The sequence below is a fragment of the Hemitrygon akajei genome, chromosome 10 (assembly GCF_048418815.1).
Source record: "Hemitrygon akajei chromosome 10, sHemAka1.3, whole genome shotgun sequence".
Taxonomy (NCBI): Eukaryota; Metazoa; Chordata; class Chondrichthyes; order Myliobatiformes; family Dasyatidae; genus Hemitrygon; species Hemitrygon akajei.
The window spans coordinates 98,846,136-98,866,862 of record NC_133133.1 but is presented as its reverse complement, the minus strand read 5'-3'; the positions used below and the strand labels follow the sequence as shown (position 1 = coordinate 98,866,862).

General features: G+C 42.5%; 1 protein-coding gene across 7 annotated transcripts in view; it reads left to right on the top strand.

The window, feature by feature from the left end:
• Window positions 1–20,727, top strand: part of brwd3 (bromodomain and WD repeat domain containing 3) — a 340,825-nt gene that overhangs the window by 226,756 nt on the left and 93,342 nt on the right. For 6 of the 7 annotated variants that reach the window (XM_073058687.1, XM_073058689.1, XM_073058692.1 and 3 more), the window contains 6 exons: window positions 573–728; window positions 862–982; window positions 3,120–3,245; window positions 3,355–3,433; window positions 16,134–16,181; window positions 18,229–18,378. In XM_073058687.1, the coding sequence (XP_072914788.1) occupies window positions 573–728; window positions 862–982; window positions 3,120–3,245; window positions 3,355–3,433; window positions 16,134–16,181; window positions 18,229–18,378 (680 nt within the window). Of the gene's footprint in view, window positions 1–572; window positions 729–861; window positions 983–3,119; window positions 3,246–3,354; window positions 3,434–16,133; window positions 16,182–18,228; window positions 18,379–20,727 lie in introns of those variants that run through there. The other variant, XM_073058694.1, reaches the window with a different exon arrangement.

Sequence of the window (20,727 nt, the reverse complement as noted above, 5' to 3'; positions counted from 1 at the left end):
GCCGTGGAGAATTGAAAATTGCAGGGCTGGGACAGATTATGCAGAGAATGGGGAACCCCATTCAGTAGTACGAACGTGAAAATTTAAATTCTATCAACGAGGCAAATTTATATAAAACATTCAATTTTAAATGTAGCATATTTGTCAATGGAAATTGCAAATAACTCATGATTTTTAAATTATATTGTACTTTTTTACCATCAATTTACCCTCAGTTTAGTGATCTGTAATTTTTCCCTGTAATTTACATTTTGGGGTTTAATAAAAAGAATAACAGTAATTGTGGAATGTTTCACACTTAACTAGTCTTTAATATTCATATCTTTCCCAATTATATCGGTAAAAATTTAATTATATAGCTGCAGTTGGTCTGTTCAGAAATTTATGCCTCACAAATTCATGTAGCTGCAAAATAGGTTCAAATTTGCATTTCATTTAATTCTTGCTACAGTTTAGTATTCATTTAATACAACTTGAAGGAAATACATTGGAATCTAAGTGAATTGATTATTTTTTATTAACTCCAATATGCAAAATTGTCTTCTCAAGCAACTTTGTATATACTTTTGCAGCTGCCTATCCTGAAGAAATTGGTGCCAGTGTTCCTATCACTCTTGAAGAGCTTAAAGGCTTGTTATATAAACCCGAAGAAGGTGATTGGGGAGCCCGTTCTGCAGTTGAAGAATGTGAACGCATCATTCAGGGAATTGATCAACTCCTTACACTTGGTATAAGTTTAATTTCTAATTGTCAGCTTAATTGGTGTGTAGGAACTTAAAACATTGTGGTTCATTTGTGGTTTACTTAAGATGTTTGGATATGATTTTCTGAAAACTTTGCATATTTGACTTACTTTAACAGAAATAGCTGTGCCATTTTGTGCTCCAGTGGATCTCCATGCATACCCATTGTACTGTACTGTGGTTGCGTATCCAACAGACCTGAGCACTATCAAGAAGAAATTGGAAAACCGATTTTATAGGTAAATTTTATTGGGGAAGTTTTTTTTTAGCTTCTTGATGGAAAAGTTAATTACTGACCAGAATAGAGAGGGTGATCTGTTCCTTTAATTACAGGCTAAACATGGTTATTGTGAGAACCCGTAAGGTGCTTGATCTTACTGGTCACTACTGTCAACTGTACATTATATCTTGCTGTCAGATAAACTATCAAAGTTGGGATTTGGCAGAAAGCCATTCCAGGTGATTCATAAATGTCTGAAATAGCAGGTTGCTAAGTTTGCCGGTGAGAGCCCATTCAGAATACCAATTTACTCATCACTCTGTCTTAGAAACATAGAAAACCTACAGCACAGTACAGGCCCTTTGGCCCACAAAAGCTGTGCCAAACATGTCCATACCTTAGAAATTACCTAGGGTTACCCATAGCCCTCTATTTTTCTAAGCTCCATGTACCTATCCAAAAGTCTCTTAAAAGACCCAATTGTATCCACTTCTACCACTGTTGCCAGCAGCCCATTCCTCGCACTTATCACTCTCTGTGTAAAAAAAAAACTTACCCTTGACATCCCCTTTGTACCTACTTCCAAGCAACTTAAAACTGTGCCCACTCATGCTAGCCATTTCAGCTCTGGGAAAAAGCCTCTGACTATTTACACAATCAATGCCTCTCGTCATCATGTATACCTATCAGGTCACCTCTCATCTTCTGTCGCTCCAAGGAGAAAAGGCCGAGTTCACTCAACCTATTCTCATAAGGCATGCTCCCTAGTCCAGGCAACATCCTTGTAAATCTCCTCTGCACCCTTTCTATGCTTTCCACGTCCTTCCTGTAGTGAGGTGACCAGAACTGAGCTCAGTACTCCAAGTGGAGTCTGACCAGGGTGCTATATAGCTGCAACATTACCTCTCGACTCTTAAACTGAATTCCATGATTGATGAAGGCCAATGCACCGTATGCCTTCTTAATCACAGAAGCCTTGTTCTCTCTTCAACAGACTGGAAAGTCTTGTCTGATAATAAGAACCTCTCAGTTCTTCTCATTGCTGGACGCTGGCTGCTCCTTGCCCAGCAGTCCAGGGAGTCAGAAGCTGATAGCAGCAGCCGTCTGCTCAAAGGGAATTATCGTTGTTGAGTTGTCCTCACCCTGGTGCCCCTTCACGTCACCAAGATCTGGGACTCTGTTTGGTCTCATTTCATTGCTTTGAATTGAATAGTGAATGGACAGACCATTTCATCCTCAGGCATCGTCTTTGCTTATTCCAACATGCAAAATCCCTTTGTCATACATCTATCAAGGAAAGGCTGTGAGCAAGGACCCTACTCAGCCCTTACTGAGCTAGCCAGAAACATTTACTTTATTGTTAGCAACTGAATGTGATACAAGGAAACGAGGCTTAAAGATATATTTTGCAAAACTTTAGCAAAGCATGTCTAGATGTGCTGGCTTGTTTTGATGCTTCCTGGAATACTGATAATGGAAGGCATTTGTCTGTCTAACGTTGGGAAGTTCTATGAATACCTTTTGCTTTGTGTGTAGCTTACTGTTACAGTTGAGACCCTTCTAGATTATTTGCTACAATACAGGCAATTGCTTGCTAACCCCGTTCATTAATTTCCTAATAAGAAAAGGGAGTAATTACTGCTGTAACTACCAGTGGTGCAATGGATGATTCAGCCCTATGTTATGAATGAACAAATGTCGTGTTCCTTTTTTGAGAAAAGAAGACAGAACATTGTTCATGTAGAGTGGGTACAGAAAATGTTTCCACTTGTCTAGAGGACAATGCAATAGAGGATTATCACGAAGAAATCCAACAGGGAATCCAGAAGAAACTCCTTTGCCTTCAGCATGTTGAGCATGTGGCTCTCACTGCCACAAGAAGTGGCTGAAATGAATAAGTTCGAACTTAAGAGGAGCAAATGTGAAATGGTTACCCTGATCAATACAGATGAGGAAGAGCTGTATGAGACACTTGTGGAGCACAAACACTAACATAGTTTGTTTGAGGCTGATGAATAATTTTTAAACTGTACATCAAATATAATCCTTTGATATTTTAAAAATTATTTCTTCTGCAATGGATTAGGGCAAGTGCTTTGTTCATTTGGTAGTTGAATTTATTGTAGTTATGCCATTAACTGGAATTTGAATTACAGGACAATTTCTGGCCTCATGTGGGAAGTAAGGTACATTGAACATAATGCTAGAACTTTCAATGAGCTTGGCAGTCCTATTGTGAAATCTGCAAAGTTAATTACAGATGTCTTACTACAGTTTATTGGGTGAGTTAATGGCTACTTTATGCTTAAGAACATACACTAAGTGTAGATGTTTCTTATAATGTTTCATATGTGCTTTGGTTTAGTATTTACTTATGGTTTTCATTTATAGGGATCAGAGCTGCACCAGTATCTTAGAGTTATATGAAAAAACTAAGACAGAAGTATTTAGTGGTGATGAAAATGAAAAGGTAATCATTCTTACCAAATGTTTGGATCATTAATCACACTATTATCTAGAGTTACTGTCAATATAATTTGCTTCAAAAAGATTAATACTTATTTTCTCAATTGCCAAATACAATAAAAAGCAATTGTGAAATACAGGGTGATTCCATCTTTACATATTTTCTTGCAAAAGATCGAAAGCTGATTATTTAACATGAACATTAGAAAATAGTGTGTCTTACCTCTTTTTCTGTACAAGTTTTCCTTAACTTTTAATTCCCTTAACCTTTCAAAATACCTATTTCCTCTTTCATACCTGCAGTAATCTAGCTTCCACAACGCTCAAGACTTGAGATTACTACCAGTTCACCACATTGAAGTTCCTATACACCTGGGTTTGGAATAACTGCCTCTTTGTGACTCTGTCCCCTCTTCAAAATTCTGCTGCTCAGCAGAAGCATATCAGCACCTACCTTGCTGATTTCTAAGCCACTTGGTTCTATGCTTTTGATAGAAACTGTCCTTGAGCCTGGCGGTATACACTTTCAGCTTTTGCATCAACTACCCAATAGGAGAGTGAAGAAGATAGAATGCCTGTGGTGGGTAAAGTCTTGTATTAGTAAGGCAGTGAGAAGTATAACCAGTCCATACAGGGCAGGGCTGGTTCCTGTCATGTGTTGAGCTGTGTCTACAATTCTCTGGAGTTTCTGCAATCATGTACAGAGCAGTTGCCATACAAAGTCATAAAGCAACCAGACAGGGTGCTTTCTGTGGTGCATCGATAAAAGCTGATAAGCGTCGACAAGGACACGTAGAATTTCTTTAACCTCCTGAGAACATTGAAATCTACAGCACATTGCGGGCCCTTCAGCCTACAATGTTGTGCAGACCAGGTATCCTACTCTAAAAACTGCCTAGAATTACCTTACCTCATAGCCCTATATTATTCTAAATTGGAGTTGGATGAACTTAGGATCATCCGGGAGACAGAGCATTTGATAGACATGACTTTTGAGCAGGTTGTTAAACCCAGATTGCAGAATTCAGGGAGTAGATGGGTGAACACCGAGAGAGGTAAAGGGAGAAGGAAGTCAGGGCAAGGTCCCCCTGTGGCCATTCCCCTCAGCAACAGGTGAACCCCTTTTGGATACTGCGGAGGGGAGTGAACTATCTGGACAAGACAGCGGCAGCCAGACCAAAAGCACTGTGGTCTGCTCTGAGCCTCAGAAGGGTAAGGTGCGTCAGGCAAAGCAATAGTCATAGGGGACAGTAGTTAAGGGGGCAGATAGGGGATTCTGTGGCAACAAAAGAGACACCAGGGTCCAGAATGTCTCTGAGTGGTTGCAGAATATTCTTGAAGGGGTGGGTGAGCAGCTGGAGGTCGTGGTACATATTGATACAAATGACACAGGCAGGAGAGGGGTAGAGGTCCTGCACAGTAAGTTTAGGGAGTTAGGAAGGAGGCTGAAGAGCAGGACCTCCAAGGTGATAATCTCCAGATTACTCCCAGCGCGATGAGCTAGGGAAGCTCGGAACAGTGTAGATGAATGAGTGGCTGAGGAGACACTGCAGGGGCAGGGTTTTAAGTTCTTGAATCATTGGAGCCTTTTCTGGGGAAGTGGTGACCTGTAGAAGTGGGACGGGTTGCAGCTGAACTATAGAGGGACCAACATCCTGGTAGGGCGGTTTGCTAATGCTGTTGGGGAGAGTTTAAACTAGATTTTCGGGGGAGTGGGATCCAAAGTGAAGAAGCAAAGGATGGGGTGGTTGGTACACAAATAGAGAGAGCTTGTAGGCAGGTCATGAGGAAGGATTGACAAAAGAGTGATGGGCAGAGACAGAGAAAAAAAAACAAACAACTAAATATGTCAGGGATGGGGTAAGAAGGGGAGGAGGGGCATTAACGGAAGTTAGAGAAGTCAATGTTCATGCCATCAGGTTGGAAGCTACCCAGCCGGTATATAAGGTGTTGTTCCTCCAACCTGAGTGTGGCTTCATCTTGACAGTAGAGGAGGCCATGGATAGACGTATCAGAATGGGAATGGGATGTGGAATTAAAATGTGTGGCCACTGGGAGATCCTGCTTTCTCTGGCGGACAGAGCGTAGGTGTTCAGCGAAACGGCCTCCCAGTCTGATATATTTAGGTTTTTTTTCCCTCCCCTTTTTTTTCTTTCTCTCTCTGCCTGTTCTCCATCTCCCTCTGATGCTCCCTTTCTTTCTCCCTAGGCCTCCTGTCCCATGATCCTTTCCCTTCTCTAGCTCTGTATCCCTTTTGCCAATCACCTCTCTGGCTCTCAACTTCACCCCACCCCCTCCAGTCTTCTCCTATCATTTTGCATTTTCCCCTCCCCCTCCTACTTTCAAATCTCTTACTATCTTTCCTTTCAGTTAGTCCTGACGAAGGGTCGCGGCCGAAAACGTCGACAGCACTTCTCCCTATAGATGCTGCCTGGCCTGCTGTGTTCCACCAGCATTTTCAGTGTGTTTTGAGATGTGTTCATTTTAATGCAAGGAATATCATAAGTGTGCTGGGTGCATGGAATGCACTGCCAGTGAAGGTGGTAGAGGCAGATACAAAAGGGTCTTTAAAGAGGCTCTTAGATAGGTAAATGGAGCTTAGAAAAATAGAGGGCTATGTAGTAGGGAAATTCTAGGCAGCTTCTAAGTAGGTTACATGGTCGGCATAACATTGTGGGCTGAAGAGCCTGTAATGGGCTGAAGATTTTCTATGTTTCCATGTTCCTATCTAAGAGTCTCTTAAAAGACCCTATTGTATCCACCTCTACCAATGTCACTGGTGGTGCATTCCATGCTCCCACCACTCTCTGTGTGGAAAAACTTACCTCTGACGTCCTACTTCAGACACCTCAAAACTATGCCCCCTCGTGTTAGCCATTTCAACCCTGGGAAAAAGCCTCTGGCAATCCACATGATCAATGCCTCCTATCATATTTTAACCTCCATCAGGTCACCTCTTGTCCTCTGTGTTCCAAGGAGAAAAGGCCAAGTTCACTCAACCTATTCTCATGAGGCATCCTCTCCAAGTCCAGGCAACATCCTTGTGAATCTCCTCTGCACCCTTTCTGTAGTTTCCACATCCTTCCTGTAGTGAGGTGACCAGATCTGAAGGCAATACTCCAATTGGGGTCTGACCCAAGGTCTTATACAGCTGTAACATTATCTCATAGCTCTCGAACTCAATTCCACGGTTGATGAAGGCCACCATACACCTTAACAACACTGTCAACTTGCACAGCAGCTTTGAGTGTCCTCTGGACCTGGACCCCAAGATATCTCAGATCATCCACACTACCAAGAGTCTTACCATTAATTAATATTATATTTTGTCTTCAAATTTGTGCTACCAAAATGAACCAGGAAGTAGAGGCATTGGTGAGCTTTCTTGGTCAAGATATAAACGGGATTTGATCAGACATTTGATGTTCACACTTAGAAACTTGAAGCTTTCATCCCCCTCAACCTGAACATTGTTGATGTACAGAAGAATGTGCACTGCCCACCTGCCTGAAGTCAATGATCAGCTCTCTTATCATGTTGACATTGAAGGAAAGATTGTGTGTAGATGCACATTTATTTCTGTGTTATATAACTATTAAAGGAACCCATACTTTGTGACCATTTATGCTTTGGCTTATGTAGAAGCAACATTTTGGAAGCCATTCCCATTCATATATGCTGCACTGATACTATGCTTGATTAACAGAGCTACCTCAGTTATGAAAAGAGGTTAGAAAAGGCTGTACTTCATTGGAACAGAGGAATTTGAGAGGTTATTTTAAAAAAAATCAAAGAAAAAATTCCTTATGTCAAGTGAATCAATAACTAAAGCATAGATTTTTAAGCTATTGGTAAAAGATTTAGAGGAGAAATGAGTTGAAATCTTTTATTACCTTTCGCATCCTGTAATGACGTTGGGAAAATCTTAGAGTTGACTAAGCTGATCTATTTTTCTAAAATTTAAGTTAATTACCATAGTATTGATTTATGCTGAAGTATCAATTATTCTTTGTAACAAGTCTATAGCTGTCCTTGGTTACTGTTCCAGACACCATTCATCTATATCAATATTCAGAATACTTCTCAGAACAAGTTGAGATTGCACCATGACTAAAGAATTTGCTATTGACTAAGTAAACATATAGTGCTTTGTTGTGTTTTGCAAACAAGTAAGGATTGCTGCAAGTTTTAAGTAGCTTTAACAAGAAGAAATTCCTTGCATATGTGACTGGATGTGCAAAATATTTGATATTATATAGCACAAGAGATTTTGCAAATCTGAAAATCCAGAATAACACACACAAAATGCTGTGGTCTGCTTTGACAGGCACCTTTACTCTGTTTGCAACAGACAGGATTTCCCAATGGCCATCTATTTTAATTTTACTTCCCATTCGCATTCCGACATGTTGGCCCATAGCCTCCTCTGCTGTCACAATGAAGTTACTCTCAGATTGGAGGAGCAACAAACCTCTCATTTCTGTCTGGGTAGCCCCCAACCTGATGGCATGTACATAGATTTTTGTAACTTCCAGTAATTTCTTCCCCAGTCCCCTTTCTCTCTTTCCGTTCCTGATTCTGGCACACCTCTCACTGCTTCCCATCTCATCACCTTCCTCCATTGCCCCTCCTACCACTGGTGTAGCTAATGTTCTTAATTAAAGGAGGAGGGGTGGTGTTACTAGTCAGGGAAAATATCATGGCAGTGCTCAGTCAGGGCAGACTGGAGAACTCATCTAGTGAGGCTTTATGGATGGAAATGAGGAATAAGAAAGATATGACCACATTAACGGGGATGTATTACAGACCACCCAACAATCTGCAGGATTTAGAAGAACAAAGTTGTAGAGAAAACACAGACTGTTGCAAGAAACACAAGGTTGTGAAGTAGGTGATCTTAACTTTCCACTTATTGACTGGGACTCCCATACTGTAAAAGGACTAGATGGGATTAGAGTTTGTCAAATGTGTTCAAGAAAGTTTCCGTAATCAGTACATTGAAGTACCAGTGAGAGAGAGCGCAATACTTGATCTCCTATTAGGGAATGAGACAGAGAATGTGACAAAAGTTTGTGTAGGGGAACACTTTGCATCTAATGATCATAATGCCGTTAGTTTCAAATTAAGTATGGAAAAGGATAGATCTGGTCCACAGGCTGAGATTTTAAATTGGAAAAAGGCCAATTTTGACGGTATCAGAAAGGATCTGGCAAGTTTGGATTGGCACAGGCGGTTTTCTGCCAAAGGTGCACTTGGTAAGTGGGAGACCTTCAAAAGTGTCATTTTGAGTGAACAAAGAAATTTTATTCTCGTCAGAATAAAAGGAAAGAATAACAGATATAGGGAATCTTGGTTTTCACGAGATATTAAGGCCCTAGTTCAGAAAAAAAAAGATGCATAATATTTATAAGTAGGAACAGATGAGGTACTAATGGAGTATAAGAAATGCAAGAGAACACTTAAGGAAGAAATCAGCCCTATGGAGAAAAGGTGAACGAGAATACCAAAGGGTTCTACAGATATGTTAAGAGCGAAGTGAAGCAACATGGGATGGTCAAGGGGGGATAAGAAGTGGGGGGAGGGATGAAGTAGAGAGCTGGGAAGTGATAGGCTGAAGGGAAATGGGCTAGGGGGAAGGTGGAGAATTATGGGAAATAAAAGAGAAAGGAAGGTAGGGCTGGGGGAAAAAGAGAGAGAAAGAGAACCAGACTAAAATTATAGATAGGGATGGGGCAAGGGGAGGGTCAGGGGTATCAACGGAGGTCCGTGAGTTGAATGTTCATGCCGGCAGGTAGGAGGCTACCTAGGCAGGAGATAAGGTATTGGTCCATCAACCTGCGTGTGGCCTCATCTTGACGGTAGAGGAGGCCATCTCCCCCCACCAGCACACTGGATCCCAGCCTTGACCTCCGAGCTGGACCTCCACGCGCTGCCGTCTCCCCTTCCCTCACCACCACGCTGCCATTTGATGTTTCCGAGCCTGAGGTTCAGTCACCGGTTCCTGGGCCCTCGGGGACTTCAGCTTCCTCTCACCCCCACCCCTTCCCCGCTGACTCCACCAACCTCCCACCCCCCTCGGACCAGAGCTCTCAACCCTGCCGGGTCTTCACCATCCCCTCTGACCTTCCTCTCTCTCAGGCTGAGTGCTCTGTCCTTAGTAAGGGCCTCACCTTTGCCCCTCTTCGCCCTTAGCTCAGTGAGTTCCGCGTGCGCCAGGACGTGGAGCTCTTCTTCCGCCGGCTCCGTCTTCGAGCCCACTCTCCCACCCCCACCGATGATCCGTTCTCCCGTCTCCAACCCTCCTCCTCCTCATGGACTCCCCGCCCAGGATTTCTACCCGCCCTGGATCTGTTTATCTCTAATTGCCGTCGGGACATTAACCGTCTCGACTTCACCACCCATTGCTCCAATTCCAACCTTATCCCCTCTGAACGTTCTGCTCTCCATTCCCTCCACAACAATCCCAACCTTACCATCAAAACCGCTGATAAGGGGGGTGCTGTTGTCGTCTGGCGCACCGACCTGTACATAGCGGAGACACGACGACAACTCGCTGACACCTCCTCTTATCTACCCCTGGACCATGACCCCACCAGGGTGCACCAGTCCACTGTCTCCCAAACCATTTCCAATCTCATGAGCTCAGGAGATCTCCCATACGCGGCCACCAAACTTATAGTTCCCACACCCCGCACTTAACGTTTCTACCTCCTACCTAAGATTCACAAACCTGCCTGTCCAGGCAGACCTATTGTCTCTGCTTGCTCCTGCCCCACTGAACTCATTTCTGCCTATCTCGACTCTGTTTTATCTCCCCTTGTTCAATCCCTTCCCACCTATGTCCGTGTTACTTCCCATGCTTTACATCTCTTCAACGATTTCAAGTTCCCTGGCCCCCACCACCTTATTTTCACCATGGACGTTCAGTCCCTACATAACTCTATCCCCCACCAGGAAGTTCTCCAAGCTCTCCGTTTCTTCCTGGGTTCCAGACCCAGCCAGTCACCCTCTACCACCACTCTTCTCCGCCTTGCTGAATTAGTCCTCACCCTTAACAATTTCTCCTTTGGCTCCTCCCACTTCCTCCAAACTAAAGGTGTAGCCATGGGCACCCGCATGGGTCCTAGCTACGCCTGCCTTTTTGTCGGCCATGTGGAGCAATCTATGTTCCAGGCCTACACCAGTATCTGCCCTCCTCTTTTCTTACGTCATATCGACGACTGCATCGGCTCTGCTTCTTGCACATGCTGAGCTCGTCGACTTCATTAAGTTCACCTCCAACTTTCACCCCGCCCTCAAATTCACCTGGTCTATTTCCAACACCTCCCTCCCCTTTCCAGATCTTTCTGTTTCTATCTCTGGAGACAGCCTATCCACAGATGTCTACTACAAACCTACAGACTCTCACAGCTACCTAGACTATTCCTCCTCCCACCCTGTCTCCTGCAAAAATGCTATCCCTTTCTCTCAATTCCTCCACCTCTGCTGCATCTGCTTTGAAAAGATGAGGCCTTTCATTCTAGGACAAAGGAGATGTCTTCCTTTTTTAAAGAAAGAGGCTTCCATTCATCCACTATCAACTCTGCCCTACATCGCATCTCCTGTATTTCACGCACCTCTGCCCTCACCCCATCCCCCCGCCAGCCCACCAGGGATAGAGTCCCCCTGGTCTTCATGTAACACCCTACCAGCCTACAGATCCAATGTATAATCCTCCGTAACTTCCGCCATCTCCTACGGGATCCCACCACCAGACACATCTTCCCCTCCTCCCCACTCTCAGCTTTCCGTAGGGATCGCTCCCTACGTGACTCCCTTGTCCATTCATCCCCCCCATCCCTCCCCACTGACTTCCCTCCAGGCACTTATCCCTGCCAACAGAAGAAGTGCTACACCTGCCCCCACACTTCTTCCCTCACCACAATCCTAGGCCCCAGACAGTCCTTTCAGGTGAGGCACCACTTCACCTGCGGGTCAACTGGGGTGATATACTATATCCGGTGCTCCCGATGTGGCCATTTATACATTGGGGAGACCTGCCACAGACTGGGAGACCATTTCGCTGAACGCTGGCACTGGGTCCTCCGGCGGTGGCAGGATCTCCCTGTGGCCACACACTTCAGTTCCACAGACCACTCCCACTCTGATATGTCTGTCCATGGCCTCCTGTACCATCAAGATGAGGCCACATGCAGGCTGATGGAGCAATACCTTATCTCCTGCCTAGGTAGCCTCCTACCTGCCAGCTTGAACATTCAACTCACAGACCTCCATTGATACCCCTGCCCCTCCCCTTACCCCATCCCTAGCTATAATTTTAGTCTGGTTCTCTTTCTCTCTCTTTTTCCCCCAGCCCTACCTTTCTTTCTCTTTTATTTCCCATAATTCTCCACCTTCCCCCTAGCCCATTTCCCTTCAGCCTATCACTTCCCAGCTCTCTACATCCCTCCCCCCACTTCTTATCCCCCCTTGACCATCCCATGTTACTTCACTCCTGATGAAGGGTTTCGGCCCGAAACGTCGTCACTACCTCCTCCCATAGATGCTGTCTGGCCTGCTGAGTTCTGCCAGCATTTTGTGTTTTTATTTGAGTGATAAATTAGTTAACTGGATCACCAACTTTGCAGATGACACCAAAACTAGGGGTGTAGTGGAGAATGAGAAAGATGGTCTGAGCTTGCAGAGGGGTCTGGACCAGCTGGAAAAATGGGCTGAAGAATGGCAGATGGAATTTAATGTAGACAGTGCGAGGTGTTGCAATTCAATAAACCCAACCAGGGTAGGTCTTATTTTGTGAACGGTAAGGCACTGAGGAGTGTTGTAGAACAAAGGAATCTGAGAATACCGGTCCATAATCATTGAAAGTGGCAGTACAGATAGATAGGGTTGTAAAGAAAGCTTTTGGCATATCGGTCTTCATAAATCAGTACAGGGGAAGGGATGTTATGTTGAAGTTGTGTAAGATGTTTATGAGGCCTAATTCAGAGTATTGTATGCAGTTTTGGTCACCTACTTACAGGAAAGACAAATAAGGTTGAATGAATACAGAGAAAATTTAGAAGGGTGTTGCCAGGAGTGGAGGACCTAAGTAATTAAGGAAAGATGAGTAGGCTATGACTTTATTCCTTGGAACGTGGAAGGCTGAAGGGAGATTTGATAGAGATATACAAAATTATGACGGTTATAGATGGGGTAAATGCAAGCAGTCTTTTCCCACTGAAGTTGGGTGGGACTACAACTAGAGGTCATGGATTAAGGGTAATAAGTGAAAAGTTTAAGGGGAACATAAAGAAAGAAAAAGTTCTTCACTCAGAGGGTTATGAGAGTGTGATATGAGCTGTCAGTACAGGTGGTAGATTGGAGCTCGATTTCAATGTTCAAGAGAAGTTTGGATAAATTCATGGCAGTGGTATGGAGGGCTGTGATCCAGGTGCACGTTGATGGGAGTAGTTTAAATGGTTGGGCATGGACTAGATGGACCAAAGGCCCTATTTCTGTAGTATACTTTTCCATGACTCTATAACTCCTCCTTCCCTTTCTCTCATTGTCCACTCTGCTCTCCTATGAGGTTCCTCCTCCTTCAACAGTACTTGGAGCTATGATGTTGTGGCCAGTGCGGAGACTTGGATGGCTCAGGGGCACTCTAGCCAGGCTTTAGATGTTTCAGAAAAGACGAGGGAGGTAAAAGAGGTGGGGGCGTGGCACTGCTGACCAGAGAGAGTATCACGGCTGCAGAAAAGGAGGAGTTCATGAAGGGATTGTCTACGGAGTCTCTATGGGTGGAAGTTAGAAACAGGAAATAACTCTTCTGGGTGTTTTTATAAACCACCCAGTAGCAGCAGGGACATTGAGGAGCAGATGGGGAGACAGATTCTGGAAAGGTGTAATAATAACAGGATTGTCATGGCAGGTGATTTTACTTTCCCAAATATTGATTGGCATATTCCTACAGCAAGAGGTTTAGATGGGGTGAAGTTTGTTAGGTGTGTTCAGGAAGCCTACGAGAGGAAAGGCTGTACTTGAATTGGGAAATTAACCTGGTCAGGTGTCAGGTCTCTCAGTGGGAGGGCATTTTGGAGATGGTGATCACAATTCTGTCTCCTTTACCATAACATTGGAGAGGGACAGGAACAGACAAGTTAGGAAAGTGTTTAATTGGAGTAAGGGAAAATATGAAGCTTTCAGGCAGGAACTTGGAAGCATAAATTGGGAACAGATGTTCTTAGGGAAATGTATGGCAGAAATGTGGCAAATGTTCAAGGAATATTTGCTTAGTGTTCTGCATAGGTACATTCCAATGAGACAAGGAAAGGATGGTAGGGTATAGGAACCGTGGTGTAGAAAGGCTGTTGAAAATCTAGTCAAGAAGAAAAGAAAAACTTACAAAAGATTAGAAACATAGATTAGGGCCCACAATGCTGTGTCAAAAGTGTACTTACTTTAGAAATTACCTCGGGTTACCCATAGTCCTCTGTTTCAAAAAACAAGGTAATGATAGAGATCTAGAAGATTATAAGGCTAGCAGGGAGGAGCTTAGGAATGAAATTAGGAAAGCCAGAAGGGGCCATGAGAAGGCCTTGGCGAGCAGGATTGAAGAAAACCCCAAGGCATTCTACAAATATGTGAAGAGCAAGAGGATAAGATTTGAGAGAATAGGACCAATCAAGTGTAACAGTGGAAAAGTGTGTGTGGAACCATAGGAGATAGCTGAGGTGCTTAATCAATACTTTGCTTCAGGATTCACTACAGAAAAGGATCTTGGTGATTGTAGAGATGACTGAAAAGCTTGAGCATATAGACATTAAGAAAGAGGATGTGCTGGAGCTTTTGGAAAGTTGGATAAGTCTCCAGGAACAGACAACATATACCCCAGGCTACTGTGGGAGGTGAGGGAGGAGATTGCTGAGACTTTGGCAACGATCTTTGCATCATCAATGTGGACGGGAGAGGTTCCGGAAGATTAGAGGGTTGCAGATGTTGTTCCCTTATTCAAGAAACAGTAGAGGTGGCCCAGGAAATTATAAACCAGTGAGTCTTACCCCAGTCGTTGGTAAGTTGATTGAAAAGATCCTGAGACGCAGAATTTATCAACATTTGGAGAGGCATAATATGATTAGGAGTAGTCAGCATGGCTTTGTCATAGGCAGGTCGTGCTTTACGAGCCTGATTGAATTTTTTGAGGATGTGACTAAACACATTGATGAAGGTAGAGCAGTCGATATAGTGTATATGGATTTTAGCAAGGCATTTGATAAGGTACTCCATGCAAGGCTTATTGAGAAAGTAAGATGCATGGGATCCAGGGGGATGTTGCTTTGTGGATCCAGAACTGGCTTGCCCACAGAAGGCAAAGAGTGGTTGTAGACAGGTCATATTCTGCATGGAGGTCGGTGACCAGTGGTGTGCCTCAGGGATTTTTTCTGGGACTCTTACTCTTCGTGATCTTTATAAATGACCTGGATGAGGAAGTGGAGAGACAGGTTAGTAAGTTTGCTGATGGCAGGAAGGTTGGAGGTGTTGTGGATAGTGTGACGGGCTGTCAGAGGTTACAGTGAGACCGATAGGATGCAAAACTGGGCTGAGAAGTGGCAGATAGAGTTCAACTCAGATAAATGTGAGATGGTTCATTTTGGTAAGTCAAATATGATGGCAGAATATAGTATTAATGAAGGTACTTGGCAGCGTGGAGGATCAGAGGGATCATAGGACACTCAAAGCTACTGCACAGGTTGACTCTGTGGTTAAGAAGTCATACGATGCATTGGCCTTCATCAATAATGAGATTGAGTTTAAGAGCCGAGAGGTACTGTTACAGCTATGTAGGGCCCTGATCAGACTCCACTTGGAATGCTGTGCTCAGTTCTGGTTACCTTACCACAGGAAGGATGTGGAAACTATAGAAAAGGTGCAGCATAGACTTACAAGGATATTGCCTGGTTTGGGGAGCATGCCCTATGAGAATATGTTGAGTGAACTTGGCCTTTTCTCCTTGGAGTGACAAAGGATGAGAGATGACCCTATAGAGGTGTATAAGATGATGAGAGGCATTGATCATGTGAATATTCAGGCTTTTGCCCAGGGCTGAAATGGCTATCATGAGGGGGCACAGTTTTAAGGTGCAGAGGAGATGTCGGGTAAGTTTTTTACACAGAGTCCGATAGGGTCTTCTTAGAGACTCCTGGATAGGTACAGGGAGCTTGATGGGTAATCTTAGGTAATTTCTAAACTAAGTACATGTTTGGCACAGCATTGTGGGCCGAAGGGCCTGTATTGTGTTGTAGTTTTTCTCTGTTTCTATGTTTCTAACACTTTATCTTTTTCACCTATCACCTCCCAGCTTCTCACTCCATCCTTCTACTCACTCACTTGCCTTCACCTATCAACTGTCAAGTTGTACCTTTTCTCCTTGCTTCACTTTTTAATCTAGCTTGTTGCCCCTTCCTTTCCGGTCCTGATGAAAGCTGTATGCCTGAAACATCGACTGTTTATTCCTCTCCATAGATGCTGCCTGACCTGCTGAGTTTTTCCAGTATTTTGTGTGTGTTACTTGGCACATTATTTGACTGCAGCAAGTCATATACAGCTACTTGCAGTTAAGTGATAAATATAGTTTTCAAAACATGCCTGAATAAACTTATTCGTGAAATATTAAAATGTTAACCTTGAGTTATTTAGATTATCAATTTATTTTTAAATAAAATTAGGCTTCAGAGTTGGATTCTGATGCTCCCGGGACCTCCTCAGACACAATAGTGAGTGTACAAATGCAAGTTTAAAAAAATACTTTCTTGCATTATTTTACTATTTTATTAGACTGTCTTTCATTCATCTAAGTTTATGTATTTCTTATATAAGAATACAGTGGATTCTAGTTATTGGAACAATGGGTCTAGTATATTTTGGCTGAATTTAGTGGCTGCCTCAAATAGCCAAAGTTTCATGGAAATAGTTTAAAAAGGTATTTTAAAAAACAGGCAAGCTACCATTTAATTGAGTAACAAATTATGTAATTAAATGAAATATGGAACAAATTAGAACATTATCTACAGTACAGGCAATCCCCGGGTTACGAACGAGTTCTGTTCCTGAGTCCATCTTTAAGTTGGATTTGTACGTTGGTTGTAGTATATAGTATATATTTTACCTTTTTATGCATATAAAACACTTAAGATAATTCCAACAATTAAGCCACTGCGTTGCTTAGGAATAATTGTAGCTTTCATCAGAGCAGGGCCTTTCACATGCTCCATTATTCTCACTTTATCCTTTAAAATTTTTCCGATCGTTGACCGACTGTAGTCCAACGCTTTTCCAATGACCAATGACATTTCAACTCTTTCCAAACGTTTTATTATTTCCACTTTATTTTCAATCGTGATCATTTCTTGTCAATGGAACAGAAACACTGAGGGCAGCGGGTCCCGACTCCCAAGCTCCGCCGGGTCCTAAGAACCCCGCACTGAATTCCCCTGGTCCTAAAGTCCACTGCACTGAAACAGATTAAATGGGACAAGTGGGGACTGTGCTGGGTTTTGGTATTTGATCCTCCACAATATTCCGCGTGGGAATTTAAACTGGAGGTGGCTGTTTTTTTTTTAATGAGGTCGTGTTGCAAGCTCAACATCAACCTGGCACGAATGGAGAGCGTGTTCGGCAGTGGTCTGTCACTGGATCAAACTCAGGAACTTCAGTTCTCGAGCCCAGCGCTGATCTCACTGCATCTCCAGCTGACCGGAAAAGGGGGGGGGCGGGGTCAGGATGAATCTTGCTAAGAAAAATTTAAGCCAAATACAAAGTTACACTCTGAACACAGTGTTAACGGCAAAGACTTAAAATGGCAGACGGCATTCTGCTTCCTTGGTTCGTAAGTACGAGTTGTTCGTAAGTTGGACGTTTGTAACTCAGGGACTACCTGTACTGTAAAACTTGTATTCGTTTCTAATAGTTATTGATGGAGGAATTCATCCAATGTACATTGCCACATTTTTTTTGATTGACTGTAAATGAACAAAATTGGTGTGGACAACTAGTGTAGATAATGGACTGCCTTCATTCAATGTTTTCGATAATTGCACATTCTTCAAGATGATTGTCGATACCTTCAACTTTTTCATAGTTGCTAACTTTTTGAAGTAGTGAAATCATTTCATTTTCACTCACAGCCATTTCTGGCATCTCCAGCCTAAATGCCTGAAACTGCAGTGAGCAAAACAATTCTAAGTTGTCTTACTATGTATTTCTTGTCAACTATCAGTGATAAAAATCAGTAATTTTCTGAACACAAGTACACACAACTGATGCTATTTTAAAAACTGTTTGCTCTAAGCCATGCAAGTGCACGACTGACACTAGTTAGAAACTGGTCACCAACAGTCTCCTGTCCCAATTAAGTGGCGAAGTGTCCCAAATAAAGGAAGGGAATTCCAACTATTTTTCTTGATTAGTTTTTTTTACAAGAGTTGTCGCAAATAAGTGGCTGCCCCGATTAACCAATGACCCAATTAACCAGAATCTACTGTACTCTTAAGCTCTGGGGTAATTCATTAATCTGCTTGAGGGAATGGTTGAGTGCTTGAGACCTATAGCATTGTGGCATTAGGCTTGGAATGAAGAGTAACGTATTCACTCTCTAAAACTTGCAACTTGTGTGGCTGATTTTTCTCCATTTTCTGCACCATCCTTTTCCCAAGATGATGCACATTCAAATACAACATCTTGCGTCCTATTTAAATATAATAATTCAATGCTAGCATTTTCCCCTGCTCAAAATAATTGTTTTAATTGATTTTTTTTTAACAGTGTCGGCTCCCAAGGCAATTGAATAGAAGATCACCATTAAACATTGACATGAATGCTTGGAAGGAACAGTGTAGGGAGTTTCTGAATCTTGTATTTCAGTGTGAAGATTCTGAACCTTTTAGACAGCCAGTGGACCTCTTCGCATATCCTGTATGTTGTACACTGATTTTAAGCTTATTTTGGGATTACTGTAATTCATCAATCAGCAGGATAACAACAAATTCAGGGTGTAATAACCCTTTCCTTTGCAGAGCAGTGCACTTTTTAAACCTGCTTCTTATGATCTATGTGGACTTGTTAATGTGATTTTAATTTTTACTGTTAAGTTTAATTAAAGAAACAAAACGTTACTTGGCAAAATTCTAGTTAGTTAATTAATCTCAGCCAAATGAATGAGTCAAATGCAATAGCAGATTTAAAAAGTAGTGATGCAGATTGAAGTAAAAAAAAAATGTTCAATGCAGCTGATGTTGCCAGCAATTACTTATCTGAATGGGTACATCGATGTTTGTATGAAGTATTCACTCTAATTCATATCAGTGTTAAACCTATTTACCTAAAATGAACTTAAGAATCTAAGGTAATTTCCACAGTAAACTGGAAGGAAATTCGATGCAATGGAGCCTTATTACTTTAATTTTGATTATAGTTTGAGTCCAGATTCAGGTTGTATTTATGGCATTTCTGCATCTGGAGCAAAGAACATAGAGAAGTACAGAACAGGAACAGGTATAGACCATGATGCCAGTCCAATCTAATCCCATCTGTCTGCACATCACCTATAATCCTTCTTTTCCTGCCTGTTCATGTCTGTTTAAATCCCTCTTAAACCTTGCTTTTGTATCTGCTTCCACCACTTCCTCTGACAGCACATTCCAAGCACCCATCACTTTTTGGGTAAAATGAAACTTTGCCTCATAAATCTCTTTTCAGCTATGCCCTTTCACTTCAAAGCTATGCCCTCTTGTATTTGACATTTCTATTCTGAGGAAAGTCTACTGGTCTATTCTATCAGACATAGGAGCAGAATTAGGCCATTGAGCCCATCGAGTCCACTCTGCCATTCTGGATCCCACTCAACCCCATATACCTGGCTTCTTGCCATATCCTTTGATATCCTGACTGATCTGGAAATAATCAACTTCCACCTTACATATACCCATAGACTTGGCCTCCACTGCAGTCTGTGGCAGAGCATTCCATAGATTCACCACTCTCTGGCTAAAAAAGATTCCTCCTTTCCTCCATTCTAAAAGGACACCCTTCAATTTTGAGGCTATGCTCCCACCATAAGAAACATCCTCTCCACATCCACCTTATCTAGTCCTTTCAACATTTGGTAGGTTTTGATGAGATCCCTCCTCATTCTTCTAAATTCCAGTGAGTTAACTCCTTCATTCCTGGAATCATCCTTGTGAACCTCCTCTTGTCTCTCTCCAATGACAATGCATGCTTTCTGAGATACGGGACCCAAAACTGTTGACAATACTCTTAAGTGATGCCTGACTAATTGTATCCTTGCTCTTATGTTCTATTCCCCTTGAAATAAATGCCAATATTGCATTTGCCTTCTTTACCACAGACTCAAATGTCCTCTCTGTCTGGGGCTTTCAACATTCAGTTGTTTTCAATGAGATCTCCCCTTCCCCTATTCTTCAAAACTCCACCAAATACAGGCCAAGAGCGATCAAACTCTCTGCAAAGTTTCTTTGGGACCTTCTCCAATGCCAGCACATAATTTCTTAGATATGGGTCCCAAACCTGCTCACAATACTCCAAATAAGGCCTGACCAAATCCTCAATTCCTCGCATAATTTCATATACAGTGGATTTTGGTTAATTAGGACATATCGGGACATTTTGGCCCAATTAAGCAGCTGCCCAATTAGGTGAAGTTTCATGGAAATAATTAAAAGGCATATCAAAGACAAACTGCTGTTTAACTGAGTAACAAATTGTGGATTTACTATAAATAATATACAGAACAAATCAGAACACCAAGACTATGAGTATCTTAAGGCTTTCTATTAGTTCCTAATAGTATTGATTCAGGACATTTACAAGGACAGGTGTGTAAAAAGGGTCCTTAGGATCATTGGGGACCCAGACCATCCCAACCACAATCTATTCCAGCTGTTACTATCCGAGAAACGGTACTGCAGCTTAAAAGCCAGGATCAACACACTCCAGGACATCTTCTTCCACCAGGTCATCAGACTGTTGATCTCATGCTGACTTGAGTGTACTCTACATTACATTGACTATTCTGTTTATTATAAATTACTATGATTGCACATTGCACATTTAGATGGAAACATAACATAAAGATTTTTACTCATATATGTGAAGGATTTGTAAGAAATAAAGTCAATTCAATTCAATTCAGAAGAAATCATCGCTGCCGTGCCCTTGTAACTGAAAGAACAAAATCAGCGCAGGTACCTTGTGCAGATACCAGACTATCTTTATTCCCTTCCCCCTTAAAGTCAGAATAAACAA